This window comes from Danio aesculapii, chromosome 1 (genome assembly GCF_903798145.1).
Source record: "Danio aesculapii chromosome 1, fDanAes4.1, whole genome shotgun sequence".
NCBI classification, from domain to species: Eukaryota; Metazoa; Chordata; class Actinopteri; order Cypriniformes; family Danionidae; genus Danio; species Danio aesculapii.
The window spans coordinates 5,301,965-5,325,702 of NC_079435.1; the positions used below are offsets into that span (position 1 = coordinate 5,301,965).

At 34.3% G+C, this 23,738-nt stretch overlaps 1 protein-coding gene across 1 annotated transcript; it reads right to left on the reverse strand.

Annotated features, from left to right (window-relative positions):
• Positions 1–237: 237 nt before the first annotated feature.
• lgalsla (lectin, galactoside-binding-like a) lies at positions 238–10,861 on the reverse strand. Its single transcript, XM_056456268.1, is given in 9 exon segments — positions 238–3,757; positions 3,759–3,851; positions 5,798–5,834; positions 5,836–5,962; positions 8,529–8,592; positions 8,594–8,618; positions 8,717–8,730; positions 8,733–8,779; positions 10,709–10,861. Coding segments are annotated over 9 exon segments (516 nt in total). The 5' UTR covers positions 10,746–10,861; the 3' UTR covers positions 238–3,685.
• Positions 10,862–23,738: the final 12,877 nt, after the last annotated feature.

Here is a 23,738-nt window from a genome sequence, read left to right on the forward strand (position 1 = left end):
CATGCAAACTCCATACAGAACCGGCAACTGACCCAGCCGAGGCTCGAACCAGCAACCTTCTTGCTGTGAGGTGACAGAACTACCTACTGCACCACCACGTCACCCCAAACTTAAATTTAGATAAATGTAAACTTGCACTCATATATATTTAAACAAGCAATACGATTTGTACAATATCAGCGGTATGTGTGTGTGTGTGTGTGTGTTCATGCTGCAATCACCACTGATGACACAATATCACTCATTAGAAGCCTTTATTAATTAATTAGGACATGAATTATGTTAACATGACACACTGCGACTCATAAATACACACACATAAAGCGCTGGAATGCGATGATTTCTCCCTGATTTCATGCTGGTCTGGAGGAAACAGAAGCACCTAAATGGATTTCCTCGAAGATGCACTTGCTTAGCTATAAGTGCACGTCAATGGAATTATAATATTCTCATAAAACACTCGCAAAATCTCAAAATCACCCTGTTTAGTTCATCAACACGTGTCTAGAAAATAAATAAATCTCTTTAATGCGCTTAATTGCTCAGTTGTTTGTTGTGCTTTTATATTAAGACTTCACTATGTACTGCAATATGTTTCTTATATCTTCATTTCTGCACCATAAGGTTGGTATCAAGACTGGCCTTTCTCAGTGCAATATTGTGCTTGATTTGTTGACATATTTGTTTATGCTTTAATTCAAATATAATTCCTCTAAAAATGAACACAATAAACAGTAATTAAGCAGGTAAGTTAATTGAACATTTAACAATAAGCTTGCATTTGTTAAGTAGTTAAGTTTCATTTTTCATTTTTTATGAAACCTCTCTCCACTCAAGTGACGCTAAAACATCTCATGAAGATATAATAAAATGCTGCTGTTCTTTATTTTGATATATACAGTAGAAGTCAGAATTATTAGCCATCCTGTTAAGTTTGAATTCTTATATATTTTCCCCCAATTTCTGTTTAATGGACAGAAGATTTTCTCAGCACATTTCTAAACACAATAGTTTTAATAACTCATTTCTAGTAACTGATTTATTTTATCTTTGTCATGATGACAGTAAATAATATTTTACAAGATATTAGTATTCAAGACATTAGTATTCAGCTTAAAGTGACATTTAAAGGCTTAACTAGGTTAATTAGGTTAAATTAGGCAAGTCATTGTATAACAGTGGTTTGTTCTGTAATCGAAACTAATTAACCCCTTAGGGGGGCTACTAAGATATTTAGCTAAAAAATTTAAAACTGCTTTTATTTTAGTCAAAATAAAACAAATAAGACTTTCTCCAGAAGAAAAAATATTATAGGAAATACTGTGAAAAATTCCTGAATCTGGAAAACAATTTTGTGAAATATTTGAAAAAGGAAACAAAAAACTCACAGGAGGGCGAATAGTTCTGATATAATAATATTGTCTTATATTTATAGCAGAAAATATTCTGAGGGCCGTCAAATTCAAGATCAAAATCATCAAAAATGCAGTCGGCGCAATAGCCTAGTGGTTAGTGCGCTGACATATGGTGCAGTAGCATGTCAGGGCGTCCCGAGTTCGAATCCCAGCTCATCAAAAATGCTGGCAGTGCTTTATTTTAAATAGATGCTGGTGGAAAAAAGCTATTTTTTTTTAAAAATTCATATTTTTTAACTAGTTATTGCATCATTACAATTATTCCGCTGTGGCAACCAGGCCCAGATTAAGAATTCAGAGGCCCCTGGGCACAATGTCTTGTAGGCCCCCTACCTGGCCGCACCCCTATAGTTGTATTAAAAAATAAGATTAATATATTCAATCATTCATTCATTTTCTTTTCAGCTTAGTCCCTTATTAATCTGGGGTCGCCACAGCAGAATGAACTGCCAACTTATATAGCATGTTTTTACGCAGCGGATGCCCTTCCAGCTGCAACCCATCACTGGGAAAAAGATTAAAATAATATTATTTTTAATAAAATGAATCTATAATGTATTGTCCGCATTTAAAAAATAAATGATATACAGTACATCAGTACATATATAGTCTACAAAAGATTTAACTTATTTATAAAGCATTTTAAAGCACACTTTGAAAAAAATAATACTAATACAACTAGTGAAATGAATGGACTTTAATATACTTGTTCAAGTTCACTGAAGCAGTACTAAAAAAAGATATATTTAAGGGTATTTTTATGTATAACTTCTACAAACTTATAATGCATATGATTTGGATATAACACCTCTCCAATCCAGTTCTATAAATCTGAGTCCTCCATAATACACACACTAATTGATGATTCCTACTTGTCTTCCTCATGATGAACAGTAGGCAAAATCTGATATGTAGTGGGTAAAAAAGAAGAACGTGTTCATCAGACGCTGGATTCGAATCGGATCATGATCGATCGCGTCAAAACCTAATGCCATGGGTTGTACGAGCTACGCCACTCACACTGCTTTTAATCATGCTCTTTAGTTATGTGATGGGCAGGAATGCCTCAACTAGCTTATTCCAACGAGGTGCGCTTTTGCACTTAGCCTAAATAGACACTCCAAAATCTGCATTTCCCCCCTTGCAGGGGCCCCAAGTGTGTACGGGCCCGCTGGGGCCTGTGCTCATAATACGCATTGGTTAATCCGGCCCTGGTGGCAACCCCTGATTAATAAAGGGTGACTGAAAAGAAAATGAATGAATGAATGTATTACACACTGTAACAAATGCATTGCTTATTGTTTCTACTGTAAATAGACAGTTCACCAAAAATGCTAAATTCCACATCATTTCCTCACATTTAAAGTGGTTTTAAAGCTTCAACTCTTTGTTGAACACAAAAAAAAAGATTTTCTGAAGAATATTGGGGGGAAAACATTCATATACACTGTAAAAAAATGTGAAAAGTTGATTAAACTTAAAATTGTGAGTCGAAAAGCAGCTTTTGTTGAGTCGACTCAATTTTTAACCCAAGTACCGCACCTGACTCGATTTAAGTTGAGTCAACTAGTCTTCATCAAGTTGCTTTACAATTTTAAGTTGAGTCAACTTTTTTTTAATTAACAGTGTAGGAACAAAGGCAGCATGATGGCTCAGTGGTAAGTCGCCTTACAGCAAGAAGATCTCTGGTTCGAGTCCCGGCTGGGTTAGTTGGCATTTCTGTGTGGAGTTTGCATGTTCTCTCTGTGTTCTCGTGGGTTTCCTCCGGGTGCTCCGGTTTCACCCACAAGTCCAAAGACATGTGGTGTAGGTGAATTGAATAAACTAAATTGGCCGTAGTGTAGGAGTGTGTATCAATGTGAGAGTGTATGGGTGTTTCCCAGTACTGGGTTGCGGCTGGAAGGGCATCCTCTGCGTAAAACATATGCTGGAACAGTTGGCGGTTCATTCTGCTGTGGCGACCCCCTGATAAATCAGAGACTAAGCCAAAAGAAAATTAATGAATGTAGGAACAAAAACACTATAGAAGTCAAAGGATGTTTTCCCCCCAACATTTTCATTATTGAGTGAACTGTCCCTTTAAGAGTAAAACAACTCAACCTTTATAGTAAAGTTATTTTAAATGTTGAATTTTTCAGTGCATTATGAACTGACTCCAGCTAATATATTAAGAATGAGATGCTCATAAAAACGAAAGCCTCCTCACGGCTGATTGAAGAGCTCCATGTTGATGGTTCTGGGGTTCAATCTGGATGAATGTTCTTGCTGGTTTAGAGACTGTATTGCTGGAGATCAGTTAAGTTTGTGATGGTCAAGCTGCCGCTGATCTGGATGGTGTCGAGTGGCGTTCAGCGGCATCACGCGGTGGTAAAAGTCGAAGAGCTGATGACCGTCTACAAGCACACGGAAACGCGGATGCTCACAGTGGATCTCAACCTGCACAAAAAAAAAACATCAGACCAACAAATAACATATATGACTGGAGATAGTAGGTGTAATATATATTTATAAATCGTAATCGTGTTACATAATCATTATCAGACTACATAATGCTGTTATGGGCATAATCTGTATGGGGAAAAACTGCATTTATTTCTGCAAGAAAAAATACAATTTAGATTTTGATGTAAACGTGTTTTGTTTTTAATCGCTTGCACAATTTGGAGGAAAAAATGGGTGATTGAATACCATGATTACAATTAGAATATTCGATTTTTTTTTTTTCAATGCCTGGTTCTGAAGCAATATTTTCATGGCTACAACAAAATAAATATTACATATACAGCAATCTGAAACAGGAGATATGACAGGAGATTACTAGGTATAATATAATTTAAAATCATAATCAGACTTTTTATTCCTGCTATAATGTATAATCTGTATGGGAAAAATGATCTATTTGGGGAAAATAATGACATAATTTTTTTCAGATAAAACTACAATATAAATTGTGACGTAAAGTTATTTTGCTGCCCAATTGGAGGAAAAAAACATATTTGATTGAATATTATCATGGCAATAATAATAATATATACTTTTGTATTTAATGCCAGGTTCTGGAGCAATCTTTCATGGTTAGAACAAAACAAAATATTACATTTGCAGCAATCTGAACCTTAAAAAACCTTATGTTCGATTTATGAAAATGTCCTTAAAAGAGTAAACTAAATAAAAAAAGATTAAGCATCGTACAATCTGATAAAACATGTTTCAGCCTAAAGCATAATAATAATAATTCATATTGTATTATATATTACATATAACAAAATAAAAACACAAACATAAAAATGAATTAATTACTATAATCATTACTTTAACTTTCATATATTCACAGTCAAATAAAAACTATAATGATGATATATTAACAACAATATCACTGTAATCATGTACAAATATTTACTAAAATATCATTTCTTCTGGCATAAAGGACTTTGATATCAAGTACAAGAACAATAAGATAAACATGATTTTACTCTAAACTTTGACCAGCACAAATACAACTAAATGATAAAATAAATGATTAATGACAATATTTCAACTGTAATTATTACAATACAAATACTTACTAATATCTACATATAGATACTCTAAATACTAACATTAATATTATTACATTATTAATATTCATATTATTTGTTTCTGGCATAAAGGATTTTAATATTTTAAACGCGTTTATATTACATGACCCATGATGACCTTCGCCCTATAACTTAATAATAATAATAATAATAATAATAATATAATAATAATAATAATAATAATAATTCCTTATATATATATAGCGCTTTTCTAGACACTCAAAGCACTTTACCATTGGGGGGATCCACCACTAGCCCCTCATCCACCTCCCAGTGTGCAGCATCCACCTGGATGACGTATGAGCGGCAGCCATATTGCGCCAGGACCACACACCAGCTCATTGGTGGAGAGGAGACAGAGTGATGAAGCTAATTATGATATGGAGATGGTTAGGAGGCCATGATGGACAGAGGCCAGTGGGCAAATTTGGTCAGGATGGCGGGATTTTTAACAACCACAGAGAGTTAGGACCACGGTTTAACATCTCGTCCAAAAGTCTGCGCCTACTGAGCAGTATAGAATCCCCTTCACTATACTGGGTCATAAGGACCCACACAGACCACATGTTGAGTGCCCCCTGCTGGTCTCACTAACACTACTTCCGGCAGCAACCTAGCTTTCCCATGTGGTCTCCTATTCAGGTACTTACCGGGCGCAGCCCTGCTTAGCGACCATGTGAGAGTTGCAGAGAGCTAGCTGCCGAGGACCAAACATAACCCAAAACCGACATCCAACTCATTCAAAGAGGTAAATGAGCAGAGTAAATTATAGTATTACTTTTATTGAATTAATAACACTGATACTGACCCTGAAGGCTGCTCTGTGATGAAGGGAAATATGTATCGATCTCTCCTCTTCACCCCAGTGGTCAGATACACAGGCGTTTCGCAGGATCTCCCGATCCTCGAAGCGCACGCACATATCGAGAGCCACGTCAGCACAGCCGCACGTCAGACTATGATGTCAAACTGACACAGCAAAACAGAGAGAGAGATCAGTTACAAGTATTTATTGGAACTCTTTTGAAAGTGAAAGTGAAAGTTATGAGGAACGTTTTGTGTCCTTATATTGATTGGAAAAGATATAACTCATTTCTTAAAGACAAATAAGATAAATAGACATTTCATTTAGAATTATCCATCGTACATATCACGCGAATACTTTCTTAGTAAATTACAAATAGATATCAATACAAAACTGTTCCCTTTGTAAGCAACACCCAGAGTCTGCTTCATTATTCTTATTACTCTTATTATACAAACCTGCCACACTCATGTTTTTCCCAGGAGTCTCCCTTATTTCAGACCCATCTCCCGCCACCCTCCCCGTTTTGTTATTTCTCTCCGTGGAAAACTTGTGTATTTCCACCCCGCCCCCCAGTCCTCAGCTCAACACATTTGAGTCGCCAACTCATGTAGCGATCGCAGCAGCCGCCGAAACCAGGTGTCCTGACATTTTTATCCTACCCATCAGATTATGCTACCAACACTGTATTTAAATGGTTCTGAGGTTGGGGTTAGAGATTCGGTAGGTGTAGGGCAATATTACAGCTTTAAATCACACTACTTCACATTGAAATTTACTCTGGTAGCAAATCTGATGGGTAGCATATTGCTCTTCAATCAAAATGCGCTACCTATTTTTTTGAATGGGAGGTAGGACCAATCTGACAAGGTAAGACAAATCGACAAGAACACCGGTCCATAGTACAGTACTAATCCCACAGTACCGTTACTAACCCAGTTCTCAACTGTGTTATTCAGGACAAACACACATCGCCACCACAACTCCCCTGGTCTCCTGGGAATGTTGGAAGGTATGTGTTAAATATTATTTGCATAATATATTCATATTATGCAATTCTTTCTAACTTGCTTTGGAAATACTTTTTTTTCTTTATTGTGTGAATTGAGAACATTGATAAAAACTTTCCTTATGGTCGGGAAAAGTCTTGTTTGGTTTTGTTAAATGCAAAACAGAGTCCTACATATAAAAGAGAAAATCCATTTTCTCAAACTTCTAATTCATTCCCAAAATGTTATATAAATCAATGTAAATATTTTTTTTTATCCATAATTGTTGATTGTTAAAGTAGTTTGTTCTGATTTTTTTTAATTCATCATTGTTTTATTTGTATTTTATTTAATTTATATTAATATTATTTATGTCATGTCATTTTCATCCGCTATGTCTTAGGAGAGAACCCCCAGACTTCCCTCTCCCCAGACACTTCCTCCAGCTCCTCCGTGGGATCCCGAGGCGTTCCCAGGCCAGCCCAGAGACATAGTCCCTCCAGTGTCCTGGGTCTTTCCAGAGGCCTCCTCCAACTGGGTGCAGTTCAAAAACCCCTTATGAACGTAAACACATTGAGGACTGTAACGTCGCCCAGTATGGCGCAGCCGGGGCCCCACCCTGGAGTCAGGCCTGGGGTTGGGGCCTGTATGGTCGTGCAGTGCCTGGTGGCCAGGTTTAGCCCAAAGGAGCGACGTGGGACTATTCTCCTGTGGTCCCACCACCTACAGGGGGAGTCGTAAAAGGCCAGTGCATTGTGGAACGGGTGGTGGTCGAAGGTTAGGACCATGACAACCCGATTGTCGGGCACAGAATTATTATTATTATTTAATTTTTTTACTACTACTACTATTTCTATTTACTGTGTTCTTAAATATATACGCATGTTCTTTTAAATGTAAACTTTATAAATGCTTTGACAATACATTTGTAACTTTTGTCATGTCAATAAACCAATTATTGAATTAAATTGAACTGAGAGAAAGGGAGAGAGATAGATAGAGAGAGAGAGAGAGAGAGAGAGAGAGAGAGAGAGAGAGAGAGGAGAGAGAGAGAGGAGAGAGAGAGAGAAAGAGGAAGAGAGAGAGGGGTAGAGAAGAAGAGAGGAAGAGAGAGTTGAGTTTTCAGTTGAGTCTCATCAGCGCAAGATGTTTGGTGTCTGCTTGGTGTGTATCGGCCTTTACAGGTACAGTTGAAGTCAGAATTATTAGCCCCCTTTTGATTTTTTATATTTATTTAATATTTCCCAAATGATGTTTAACAGAGCAAGGAAATTTTCACAGTATGTCTGATAATATTTTTCTTCTGGAGAAAGTCTTATTTGTTTTATTTCAGCTAGAATAAAAGCAGATTTTTAATTTTTGAAAATCCATTTTAAGGTCAATATTATTAGACCCCTTAAGCTATATTTTTTTCTGATAGTCTGCAGAACAAACCATCATTATACAATAACTGCCTAGTTAACCTCATTAACCTAGTTAAGCCTTTAATTGCCACTTTAAGCTGTATAGAAGTGTCTTGAAGAATATCTAGTCTAATATTATTTACTGTCATCATGGCAAAGATAAAATAAATCAGTTATTAGAAATGAGTTATTAAAACTATTGTGTTTAGAAATGTGTTAAAGAAATCTCTCGTTAAACAAAAATTGGGGGAAAAAATAAACAGGAGGGCTAATTATTCTGATTTCAACTTGTGTGTGGTGTGCGTGTGTGTGTCGGTGTGCATTGAGCATAAAACTACCTTTCCGGCCTGCATTCACAACACCCATGATGGTGATCTTCTTGCCAGGTCTCAGTCCTCCACGGGATCCCTCCACAGAATGGCACGGGCCTGACACACGACAACATACACACACCAATCACATCGCGCACATCACACACACGACAACATGCAAATCCAAGCAAAACAGCCTTTGCTTCCGTCTTTACAGTTTCTGCTCATCTCCTCCTGTGGTGACTGAAGCTCCCCGATGATGAAACTGCTCGATTCTGCTCCTCTGTGATGAACGAAGGAAGCACAGCCACGATCAAAAGAGGCAAGAAAACATGATAACTATTACAGACTGCTGGAAAAGCTGATTCACACACACGTCTTTAGCAGAAAACATACAAATCCATGAGTATCCATAATATCTAAGCTGCTTTCTTTTGTACATTGAAAGTAAATGAAGAGTGTGTCAGACACACCGTAAACAAAAGTACAGATAGTATTAAATCACTCCTATATTCATAATCTTTTCAATGTGCAGCATCTTTCAGAAACAAAGCATCTGTATGCTCGATGTCTATCTTAGAAAGCCTATACACATGTATGGCCTGATGTAATTCTGCTCTATATTATAAAATAGAATCTATATTGTCTTTTTAAAATAATTAAAATATTTAATTACATTTAATAATAATTAATAATATAATAATTATATTTACTTTCCAAACAGCATTTATTTTTTTAGATTTATTTTGTGTGTGTGACTCCATTTTAATCCTTAAATTAAATTACATTAATCACAAAGACAATTTGAAGACGCAATTTTTTATGAGATATTTTTATATACACGGTGGCTCAGTGGTTAGCACTGTCGTCTCGCAGCAAGATGGTCGCTAGTTCAAACCCCGTCTGACTCAGTTGGCGTTTCTGTGTGGAGTTTGCGTGTTCATGTTGCCTCCGTATGCTCCGGTTTCCCCCACAATCCAAAACACATGCGCTAAAGGGGAACTGATAACTAAATTGGCCGTATAGCGTATGAGTGTGTGCGTAAATGAGTGTGTATGGGTGTTTCCCTGTACTGGGTTGCAGCTGGAAGGGCGTCCACTGTGTATGGATATGCTGTGTAACATATGCTGGATAAGTTGGTGGTTCATTCCGCTGTGGCGACCACTGATGAATAAAGGGACTAAGCTGAAGGAAAATGAATGATTGAATGAAATTTGTCTCCATCAAATACTCATTTATTCATATTAAATTTAAAACGCATAACAAATGAGTGATATTATGATATTGCAATACTAATTGTGGTAGTCTGTTTATTTATTATTGTTATATTAATTAAATTATTATTTATCAATTTTATTATCAATAATACAATGAGAATAATATGATAATAATAATAAATTTTCCTTTAGCTTAGTCCCTTTAGTCATCAGGAGTCGCCACAGCGGAATGAACTGCCAACTTATCCAGCAAATGTTTTACACAGCGGATGCCCTTCCAGCTGCAACCCAGTACTGGTAAACTTGAGCACCAGAGGAAACCCACGCCAACACGGGGAGAACATGCAAGCTCCACACAGAAATGCCAACTGACCCAGCCGGGACTCGAACCAGCGATCTTCTTGCTGTGAGGCGACAGTGCTAACCACTGAGCCTCTGTGTCGCCGCTTAATATAGTAGTAGTAGTTTGAGAATAATAATAGTAATTATCAGGCAATTATTATCATTATTCATATTATTATTATAGGAATATTCTACTGTACAAAAGTAATAAGACCAGCCTTAGTTACAATTCCTTCAAGCTAACACAATGTTGTTGATAAAACACTGTAAATGTCAATATTACCAACAGATTCATTTTATAAACTACTCTTTGCCTTCGCTAGTCAATATAACGCATTAATGTTACGCATTTTAAGTTTTCCCGTCAGCTCCGGAGTTTGACAGCTTCCCACAGACTTCCACTGTAGGAGGAGCGTCAACATTCTGCTAAACATCTTCTACTACACCTATATATCTACAACAACGCATATAGGGTGAGTAAAACGATAACAATCCTTATTAAAGTATATTTCGGGTGTATTATTCATTGTAAAACAACACTACGCGCATATTCTCGAGTCAGCTGGTCAAACTTGTTTCCGTGTGTGTGTGTGTGTGAAGCAGGCTTTCAGAAAACCCACGTGACGTCACTCCTGATTGTTTAGATACTTACAAGTTCTTGTCGCACCGCGCTCAACTCCGCCATGTTTCACGCAGATCCAGCATGGGAAGCCCGGTTCTGCTCGGTTCTGCCCGGTACGAAATCACTGACACACACGGATCGCTCGGTTCTTTTCATGAGTTCAGACGGAGGAACGCAGAGAGACGCGTCCGACCAATCAGCGCGCGCCCTGCCGGTTTTGCGTTGTGACGTAGACACTATGTTAAAGGTGCGGTCACACTTGACTTTTCCTTCCATAGACTTCCATTCATACGCACGCGAATGCGTCAGACCGGAAACGCGGGGTCATGCGTCGAGTTTCGCAGGTTGCTGCGGTGCAAGTTCAAGCTTGGTGAACTCTAACCTGCGAAATCGCATCACTTGGACTGCGTGAGATGAATCGAGCATCAAAACAGGACCTCTCTAGACAGAAATTAAAAACATGGAGCAATCGCTCGCTTTATTAATGTCTAATTATCTTGTTTAATCCCGCCCCTTTTCGCAGCGCCGCACGACAGAATTTCGCACACACAAAGCCCAGTGTGACCGTAGCTTAATCCGAGCGCTTGTCTAAAACTAATTAATCAGCTCTAATGACTTTAGTCTTTGTTTATCCTCCTGAGACTCAAAAATGTTTAGCGAACTTATATTTTTATCTTATTGTAATGTTTGGAGCTCATGACTTTAAAATATAGAGTCAAATAATAACCCATATGACTATATTTAATGTTTTCTTATGAGTTTATTGTAGTGCTGCGGAAAAAACTAATCCCATCCAGAATAAAATGTTGGTTTGATATGTCTGTGTCAGATATGTCTGTGTCAGATATGTCTGTGCATTATATATATATATATATATATATATATATATATATATATATATATATATATATATATATATATATATTTATATATTTATATATATATTTATATATTTATTTATTTATATATTTATTTATTTATTTATTTATATATTTATTTATTTATTTATTTATTACACTGAAAAAAGTGTTGCATGCAATTTATTTGTGTTGAATTTAAACAAACAAATAAAATTTAATAATGTTCAACTTAATTTGTTTGTTTAAATTCAGCCCATAAATTGTTTACAACCACTTAACGTAAAAAATTGAGTAAATCCAAGGAATCATCTTTAAATCATTTTTTTCAGTGCATATGTAACACAATCTTGTTTTCTACATGTTTACATTTTGCAATGCAAAAAATAATAAACTATTTTGTTTATTTAATAACATTATTTAATAGTGCTGGGCAAAGATTAATCACATTTTTACATATATATGTGTGTTGTTGTGTATATTTATTTTGTGTATATAAATACACACATACATGCATATTTTTGAGAAATTTTTTATATTTTAACACACATGTATATGATACAGATTAAATAACCATGTGACAAAATAGATTTTGTTTTTATGTATGAGTCTGTACCACATATACATAATAAATATATATAATATGCACATATATTATGTCAAAACAAACTTGTAATTTGGATGTGATTAATCTTTGCTCAGAACTAGTTTTACTGGCATGTTCCACTGATCCATGATTGGAGGGGGGGGGGGGGGGGGGGGGGGGGGGGGGAAGTATTCAGATGGAAGTAATAATTGCATAGACATTTTATTTGTTGGACCCACATCATCAAACATGATAGAAAACTGTTATATAGCTTATTATTTATAGAAACGTCCAGTTATTTAATGCAGGCTCGCAGGTTTTCTTTTAGTGGTTCACTTTCCTGGCTGATTGGTTAATTCTGCCCCTGACTATATGCTGAAAAATATGGATTTTTTTTCTCAAAATTGTTTTTATTGAACATGTTAGATATGAAACATGTAGAACAAATATCTTTTCAATTTATCTTTTTTTAACACAACAAACAAACAAAACCCGTCACACACATATACATTTAGGCTCTATAAAATATATGAATAATATTAAAATAAAATACAAATATATAATAGTATTAAGTAAGACATATTTTACTCATATATATATATATATATATATATATATATATATATATATATATATATATATATATATATATATATATATATATATATATATATATATATATATATATAAATAAAAGGAAAGAAAAGAAAAGGAAAAATAAATACATTTTTTAACGTATTAAAAAAAACAAGGAAAGGTTCTACACTGTAAAAAATGGCAGTGATTTCAAGGGTAAAAAACTGTAAAAATGCTACAGTAAAATTCCGTAACCTGGTTAACAGTATGTTTCCTTAATATATACAGCGAATAACCGTAAATTGACTTTCCCAGAAATCCCTGCACGGCACATCACTTTTTATGCTTTTTGTTGACATTACTATGGATCTTTTTAGTTGTTTTCAATTCAATTCACCTTTATTTGTATAGCGCTTTTACAATGTAGATTGTGTCAAAGCAGCTTCACATATAAGGTCATAGTAAATAGGAACAGTGTAGTTCAGTTTGTAGTGTTTAAGTTCAGTTCAGTTTAGCTCAGTTCAGTGTGGTTTAATAATCACTACTGAGAGTCCAAACACTGAAGAGCAAATCCACTGATGCGCAGCTCTATAGATCCCGAACCATGCAAGCTAGTTTACTCATCAGTTATTTACATTAGAGATTTATGCTGCATCTAATGTTGATAAACAATGTTTATTTCATGACTTTAAGTTTATGCGTTATACTGGTGTTTAGTAGTAGTGTCTGTGTGAATAACACTAAGCACCTTCTAAACATCTATGCATGTGTCTAGGTGTGGTTAAAATTGGTTGTGATGAGCATTGGCCAGTGTTGTTAAGTAACTAATTATATATACTCGATTTACTGTAATTGAGTAGTTTTTCTAGGAATTATAAGTCACTAAGTAGTTATAAAAATGTGTACTTTTACTCTCACTTGAGTACATTTTTAATGCTGAATCAGTATTTTTAGTCCACTACTTTCCTTCAACCTGCAGTCACTACTTTATTTGTCTTGTCTATGGGGATTAGGAAAATCAGTCCTGTGATTCCTGTCTAATTAAATCACACATAGAAGGTAAATCGCATCATAATGAACCACCTCAAGACATGGGCGATTTATAAATGCAGCAAACTGTTTAAAAGCATTAAAAGTGTCCAAGAAGATGACCAAAATCTTTCCACGCATTGACTCAGAGACTGTTTAGATGCAGGTCACTGATGAGAAGATGACAGATGTTTACTGTATGATGACCGTAAAGGCCTTACACACCCAGCAAGCACAAGACGTCAATGTGACGTCAGATTTACGTTGTGTGTCAGGTCAATGTCCAGCGTCCAACCTAAAATCAACCAAATATCAATGTCCAATGATGTTACAGCTTGACATTGTGTGGATCTTACCACTATGACATCTATCAGATGTTGAATTTTTGTTGCCATACCTGACTAATAAATATCAGTATTCAACGTCAATATGATGTTGGTTTAAGATGTTGGATCGGCGTTCGACTTTTCTAACACAACTTAAAATCAACCAAATATCAACGTCATTTGACGTCATTATTGGACATCAAAATAACGATGTCCTTAGACACTGGCTAGACATTGAATTTTAGTGGGCTAATATATCCGGTTTAAATTCGGCTAGTTTCACTTTGGATCAATGGAATCTGTGTACTACTTTAAATTGTATAACTCTGTGTTTTAAACAAATTGAAGATGAGTGAATATTATCTAAAACGGACTGCCACTTATCTTCTGATAATTCTATGTCCAGTTCCACCTCCCATTTTCATAAATGGAATTTTTCAAACTTTTTTATTTTTAGGGTTAATTCAGAATGTTATTTAAGTATTGATGCGATGGTGTCTGTCTTGTATTAATACTTTGACTTCATTTGTATATTTTTATACAACAGTCATACATATATTTACATTTAAATATGCTAGAACCAGCTTCCAGAAATGATCAGATGTGCTCCAACATTAGGCACATTCAAATCAAGACTGAAAACACATCTGTTTAGCTGTGCCTTTACTGAATGAGCACTGTGCTACGTCCGACAGATCGCACTATTATGTTTTTCTCTTCTTTTTCATTCTTTTATAACACATTTTATCTGTTTTTATGCTTATTTATTTTATTTATTTATTTATTATAATTTTTTTTACTATTTTTATTATTTGTTTTTATTTTCTTATACTTGTTTCTTTTATTCCTGTTTATGTAAAGCACTTTGAATTGCCACTGTGTATGAAATGTGCTATAGAAATAAACTTGCCTTGCCTATACAAAAATATACACAGTATGCACAAATATATGTGTTTTTAAATATAAACTTTTACTTTTTTTATATTCCGCTACATTTCTTTCTCATTGAAAGTGAAGAAACATTTGATGCAAAGTTACATAAATGAATCTCTATAAAGTCCTTCAAACTCGGACCGAGCAGATTTTACATCTCAACAACACATGAACACCGCAGACAGACTCCACACTGCTTTAAAATATAAGTGAGATGATGATGAGTGATGAATAAAACTGATTTAAACCACATGTACTCTGGTAACTCCAGCCTGCAGTTGCGTAAGAGTGACATTTGTTAACATAAACTAAATTAAAGAAAAGCTGGAGGAAAAAGAGGGAAATGCTTTCAGACAAACTGAGCTGTAAAGCAGTCTGTTACACATGAATGAAGTATTATATATATATATATATATATATATATATATATATATATATATATATATATATATATATATATATATATATATATATATATTTCACACAGTGTGCTTGGAAAGTTGTTGTGATTTTACACATGACTGACAATCTGTCTATTTAAATCAAGGTGAAGAAGTCTTGATGTGTTGTGACTATACAGCAGGTGGCGGAAAAGAGCAACTCAGATTCTGTCACACAGGAAATCTTTGTCTGTCTAATTCGTTCAATTGTCGTACACTGTAAAAAATACTGGTTGCCTTAAATTTTTAAGCTGAATCAAATTAACCTTATGAATTCATTGAACTTATATGTTAAACTGACTATCGCTTGCGTAACTTCTAATGTTAAGTTAGAATATGAAAACTTAGTTTAATGAGTTACAATGGATTAAAAACATATGCTGTCCTGACCAATTAATCATATCATTTTTAAAGGTGTAGCTTTAAACATTTCTGAATAGTATTAAGTACAAAATACTGCATTTATAAGGTGTTATGTCACCCTATACAGAAATCTGATATATGACAGAATCAGAATCAGAAAGAGCTTTATTGCCAGGTGTGTTCACACATACGAGGAATTTGTTTTGGTGACAGAGCTTCTACAGTGCAAAAGGATTACAGAGACAGGACACAAAACAGATCATAAATATATTTAAAAAATATAGAAGTAAGTAGTGAGTGCAAATATACAAATTGACAAGTGTGTGTACAGGTGTATTACTATATACAATGTTATATGTGCAGCTGTTATGTGCATATTGGCATGTAAGTGTGTTGTTAAATAAGTGTATATGTGTGTAATAGTGTATAGCAAGTAGTGATGTTGGTTCTACATCTATTATCATCAAGTGTTTATGAGATGGATTGCCTGAGGGAAGAAACTGTTTCTGTGTCGGGCTGTTCTGGTGCGCAGTGCTCTGTAGCGTCGACCAGAAGGTAAAAGTTCAAAGAGGCAGTGTGCTGGGTGTGAGGGGTCCAGAGTGATTTTGGCAGCCCTTCTGCTCGCTCTGGATAAGTACAGTTCTTGGGGAGTAGGAAGGGTTGTACCAGTGATTCGCTCAGCAGTCCGAACTATTCGACGTAGTCTTTGAAGATCGTATTTAGTAGCTGAGCTAAACCAGACAGTTATTGATGTGCAGATGACTGATTCGGCGATGGAGGTGTAGAACTGTCATTATATGCAAGTCACATCTATTGCATACAAGTTCATAATCGGATTTCACATATATAAAATATATGTCATATATACAACATATATGTAAGATTATTACCAAAATGGACGTTTACATATATTTTTCAACATTGGAATTACATTATATTTTCATATGGCCTTATACATATGAACATGAACATACACAGAACCATATGTGCTTAGCATAATTAACTACCCCATTTTGAAAATGAATATTTTCATCCATTTCTCAATTAATACAGGCAATGTATTTTGGTGCATTTAAAGCAAAACTGATTTATTAAACAGATATATTTATTAAAATAATATTTTAGTCACCAGACATATTTAGAAATTGAAAGAAAATACATTTAAATTCAAGCAAAATATTGCAAAAGAAAATTACAACCTACAAAAAATTCTTGATTTTTCCTCATTTTTAAATTTGTCTTTAATATCTTTCTATAATATATAAATTTGGCTGTACTATTTTTAGACCGTTATCGTATTTTCTTAGATAAGCTCCAGATTTGGCTTCAGGACTAACCTACTGTATATGCATAAATATAATATTGTATAACTTCCTAAAAATATGAATTTAAAAGATAGATTTGTGAGGGGTGTACTTATATATGCTGAGCACTGTATGTGTGTGTCTGTGTTTATATATGTTTGTATATGAATACATATATAAAATTATTATTTACATATTTTAGCATTTAGGTCCTATGAAGGCTATATATTTGTAATTACAATGGTATAAAAACTTTTGAGCTACAATTTTTGTAATATTTTGGAATTATATGTTGCAAATTTGACATTTATTTTATATATGTAAAATCCAAATATTATATTTTATATGTTATTTAAATATAATTTACATATATTAGCAAAGATCACATTTCTGTATGGGACAGAACAACCACCTTGCATGTAGTAAAGTTAAAAATATTAAAATAGCAAATAAAACATAGTGGCTCAGTGGTTAGCACTGTTGACTCACAGCAAGAAGGTCACTGGTTTGAGTCACGGCTGGTTCAGTTGGCATTTCTGTGGGGAGTTTGCATGTTCTCCCTGTGATGGCGTGGGTTTCCTTTGGGTGCACCTGTTTCCCCCACAGTCCAAACACATTTGCTATAGGTAAATTGAATAAACTAAATTGGTCGTAGTGTATGTGTGTGCATGAGTGTGTATGGGTGTTTCCCAGCTGGATTGCATCCGCTGTGTAAAACATGTGCTCGATAAGTTGGCGGTGGCGACCCCAGATAAATAAAGGGACTAAGCAGAAGTAAAATGAATGGATATATATATATACACTCAAAATATATATATATTATTACTTGTTCAAACTACTTAATTAAAATGAGATGAAACAACACAATTTTTGAGATTTCTTTCGGACAACTTAATTTTTTTATTTTCAATCCACATAAATTTGTTAAAAGTGTTAAGTTAACTTAATAGATTTGTGTTGGGACATATATATATGGCTATAGACAAACATATGTGAACATACACAAAGAGATATATGTGTGTCTGTGTGTGTATTCATATATGTTTATATGTGGCGATATGAATACATATTTAAAATTGTATACAGAAAATTTCTATTTGTAAATAAAAAAACTTTTAAATGGCAATTTTTGCAAAATTTTGGAATTATATGTTGCATATCTGACATTTATTTTATATGTGAAATCCAAATATGAACTAATTTATGTTATATACATTTGAAGTCAGAATTATTTGCCCCCTTTGAATTTTATATTTCTTTTTTAAATATTTTCCAAATTATGTTTAACAGAGCAAGGAGATTTTTACAGTATGTCTGATAATATTTTTTCTTCTGGAGAAAGTCTTATTTGTTTTATTTCGGCTAGAATAAAAGTAGTTTTAAATTCTTTAAAAAACATTTTAAGGACGAAATTATTAGCCCCTTTAAGCTATATATTTTTTCGATAGTCTAAAGAACAAGCCATCATTATACAACAACTTGCCTAATTACCCTAACCTGCCTAGTTAAAATTATTAACCTAGTTAAGCCTTTAAATGTCACTTTAAGCTGTATAGAAGTGTCTTGAAAAATATCTAGTCAAATATTATTTACTGTAATCATGGCAAAGATAAAATAAATCAGTTATTAGAAATGAGTTATTAAACTATTATGTTTAGAAATGTGTTAAAGAAATCTTCTCTCTGTTAAACAAACATTGGGGAAAAAAATAAACAAGGGGGCTAATAATTCTGACTTCAACTGTATATATATATTTTCATAAGGTCATATACAAACATATATGAACATACACACAGATATATGTGTGTCTATGTGTGTATTCAGATACGTTCATATATGGCTATATGAATATATATTAAATCATTATTCACATATTTTAACATATAGGTCCTATGTAGGCTATATATTTGTAATTATATTTTGTAAATAGAAAAACTTTTAAATGGCAATTTTTGCAATATTTTGAAATTATATGTTGCATATATGACATTTATTTTATATAAGTGAAATCCAAATATGAACTAGTTTACGTTATATACAGTTGAAGTCCGAATTATTAGCCCCCTCTTTCTTTTTCAAATATTTCCCAAATTATGTTGAACAGAGCAAGGAAATTTTCACAGTATGTCTGATAATATTTTTTCCTTCTGAAGAAAGTCTTATTTCTTTTATTTCGGCTAGAATAAAAGCAGTTTTTCATTTTTTAAAAATCATTTTAATGACAAAATTATTAGCCCCTTTAAGCTATTTTTGATTTCAATAGTCTACAGAACAAACCATCATTATACAATAACTTGCCAAGTTACTCTAACCTGCCTAGTTAACCTAATTAACCTAGTTAATCCTTTAAATGTCACTTTAAGCTGTATAGAAGTGTCTTGAACAATATCTAGTCTAATATTATTTACTGTCATCATGGCAAAGATAAAATAAATCAGTTATTGGAGATGAGTTATTAAAACTATTATGTTTAGAAATGTGTTGAAATCATCTTCTCTTCGTTAAACAGAAATTGGGGGAAAATAAACAAGGGGGCTAATAATTTAGGGAGGGTAATAATTCTGACTTCAACTGTATGTAATTAGCATATATAGCCAAATATAACATTTCTACATGGGACAGAACACCTTGTATGAAGCAGGCTAAAGTTATTAAGATATAAAAATAGTAAATAAAACATAATAATCTCTCTAAAATACTTTTCAGTTCACTGTTGCACCGACACAATCCCCTCATGTTATCCCAAGACAATCTGATGGTTCTTTTTTCCACAAATTTAAGTGGATTGAACAAATAAATCTGCCAAAAAATATCAAGAATCGTGTTGTTTCAGCTCAATTTAAACAAGTAATTTGAACAAGCAGCAAAGCTCCCCTTTTTGACTGTTGTACACAATAACACACCGAGTACAAAATGTCCTCTCCGCTCGTTTAACTTTGTGAAAACCGATCTCTAAACATCTCCCTCACAGACCTGTCGCCTTATTCACGTTCATAAGCGTGCCAGTTTTCAGTTTCTCTTTGTGAATAGCCGTAAAGGCAATCAGAAAGCATGTGAAATGTCACGGTTTACTGTTGTATATGGTGCACGACCGGTTTAAGATCAATAGACACAATCCACTAATGTGTTACACAGACAAAGCCTTTTAACACAATATCTCTCTTTTCTATCTCCTACGCCCTACTACAAAACACACACACACACACAGACATCAGGACTCCGGCCAAGCAGTCCTTTTGTTTCCCTCCACGGTCCAAGTTCAGGGTATTTAAAACACACTGTAAACACACTGGTGCACATGGCAACTGTCGCCATGACGCCATGACAACAAGCCCTTGGCAGCTGGGGTAACTTAATATTTGCCTTGCGTTAGCATAACATTTTCATTATGTAAGGCTAGGCAGTGAGGCGGTGCGCGCGCATTGAAGTCGAGAGCAGGCGGTTGCTATGTTGCTGTGTGTTGAGCTGCAACTGTGGCAACAAACCCATGCTGAAGTACTTCCTTTAGAGGAACATCTGGTGAAAAAAACTAATGTCCCCGAGGCGCAATGTGCTCTGAGAACAGGAGAGAGAGAGTGGGAGACTCACACACACACACACACACACATGCAAACACACACACATACACACACAAATGCACACACAAATACACATGTGCACACACGCATGCATGCATACATACACACAAAACACACAGGCAGACACACAAATACACACACAAACATACTTGCACACAAACACACACACAGACACACACGTCAATAAAGTTCTTTTGAATCGAATCAAATCAAATTGAGTTGAATTCAGACGAGTCGAATTGAATTGAATCTAATCTAATCGAGTAGAATTTAATTGAATCGAATTGAGTTGAGTTGAGCTGAGTTAAATTAATTTGAATTGAATCGAGTCGAATTGAGTCAAGTTGATTTGAATTCAATCAAATTGAGTTGCGGTCGAGTGGAGTTGAGTTGTGTTGAATTGAGTTGAGTCGAATTGAATTGAATTGAATTGAATTGAATTGTGTCGAGTCGAGTCGAGTTGAATTGAGTCAAATTGAGTTGCGGTTGAGTTGAGTTTAGTTGAGTTGAATCGAGTTCTGGCCGAGTTGAATTGAGTTGAGTTGTGTTGAATTGAGTCGAATTGAATCGATTTGAGTTTAATTGAATCAAATTGAGTTGAGGTCGAGTTGAGTTTAGTTAAGTTGAATTAAATAGAGTCAAGTCGAATTAAATTGATTCAAATTGAATCTAATCAAATTGAGCCAAGTCGAATTGAGTCGAGTTGAGGTGAATTGAATCAAATTGAGTTGTGGTAAAGTTGAGTCGAGCTGTGTTGAATTGAGTTGAGTCTAATCGAATTGATTGAATCGAAACAAATTTAAACGAGTTGAGTTGAGTTGAGTTTAATTGAATTTAATTGAGTTGATTTGAATTGAATATATTTGAGTTGAGTTGAGTTGAGTTTAGTTGAATTGAATCAAATTGAGTTGAGTTAAATTGAAGATTGAATAGAGATTGAATAGAGAAAGTGAGAGAGAAAGAGAGAGGAAGATGCAGACACAAACACACACACACACACACACACACACACACACACACACACACACACACACACACATGAAGCAGAACAGATGCATTATGGCCATGATGCATTATGGCACCATGGCAGTGCCTGTGCTGGACAGATGAATGTTTGAAAGCCGTTGCTGTGTGTTGGAATCTGACTCACTTTAAAGGGTAATTTGGGGATTGCTTGGTTTGAGGAGAGACTGAATGTCCAAGTGTGTGAGTAAAAGCTCAGCTTTTCCCTGTTTATGTTTGTACGGCCCACACCCATGACTACACCTGTGTGTGTTCAGCACCATCACACCCTATCACTGCATCACACACAACCACACAACCACACACACACATACCGCCAGCCAACTAAGCAACAGTGATGATGTCACCCTGTGATTTGAGGCTCAGGTTTTAAGATCTGTTCTGTTCTGTACTGCTGTGTTCTAATCTAATCTGTAACATTCTGTCCTATTATACGCTCATCTATTAAGTTTTATATTGCACATTCTCTTCTATCATGTTCTATTCCATCTTTTATTCTGTTCTAGTTGTCTACTCTTCTATATTTTCAAAAATATATTTTCTGTTTATTTTAATTTACTTCTAATCTACTCTGTATTCTATTGTTTCTGTTAAACTATCATGTTATACATTCTGTTATACACTATCCCATAACACTACTTTGATCTATTCTATTCTATTCTATTCTATTCTATTCTATTCTATTCTATTCTATTTCAGTATGTCTATGCCTGTTTGTTCTAATGTTTTATATATTCTATTCTATTCTACTCTATTCTATTTCAGTATGTCTATGCCTGTTTGTTCTAATGTTTTATATATTCTATTCTATTCTATTCTATTCTATTCTATTCTATTCTGTTCTATTCTGTTCTATTCTATTCAGTACTTCTCCTATTCTATTCTATTCTATTCTATTCTATTCTATTCTATTCTATTCTATTCTATTTCAGTATGTCTATGCCTGTTTGTTCTAATGTTTTATTCTATTCTATTCTATTATATTCTGTTTTATTCTATCAAGTTTGTCTTAGCCTGTTTGTTCTAATGCTATCTGCATTATGTTACAGTCTGTTCTATTCCATTTCATACTATTATATTCTTCTCTATTCTATCGTATTTCATTATATTTTTTCAGTGCTTCTTTATTCTATTCTATTCTATTCTATTCTATTCTATTCTATTCTATTCTATTCTATTCTATTCTATTCTATTCTATTCTATTCAGTACTTCTATTCTATTCTATTCAGTACTTCTATTCTATTCTATTCTATTCTATTCTATTCTATTCTATTCTATTCTATTCTATCAAGTTTTAGCCTGTTTGTTCTAATGTTGTCTGCATTATGTTACAGTCTGTTCTATTCCATTTCATACTATTATATTCTTCTCTATTCTATCGTATTTCATTATATTTTTTCAGTGCTTCTTTATTCTATTCTATTCTATTCTATTCTATTCTATTCTATTCTATTCTATTCAGTACTTCTATTCTATTCTATTCAGTACTTCTATTCTATTCTATTCTATTCTATTCTATTCTATTCTATTCTATTCTATTCTATTCTATTCTATCAAGTTTTAGCCTGTTTGTTCTAATGTTGTCTGCATTATGTTCTTTTCAGTTTAGTAGTCGCTGTGCAGTCTGTTTTATGCTATTCTATTCTGTTCTTCTTTGCATTATATTCTATTCAGTTCAGTCTTCATTATGCTACAGTCTGTTATATACTGCATTCTATACTCTAGCTCGGTTCTGTTGTGATGTTCTGACGTTATTCCAAACTCAATTCTATAACCCACTCTATGGTCAATTTGAAAAGAAAGAACTAATTAAGTCACTAAGTAACATAGCATGCTGTAGTTCGTATTATTTATGTGGTCAACTAACAACATTTAATGAAATAAATTCCACAATTATTCTAAAAATAACGTGACAAAAGTTAAAAGTCCAGGATTAACAAGCAGGACTACATTACCCATAATGCTACACTACGCGCTCTGTGACGTCACCCCGCAGGTTTTGTAGGCTGAGCGGTTCTGGAGATCTGTCAGTGTACTCAG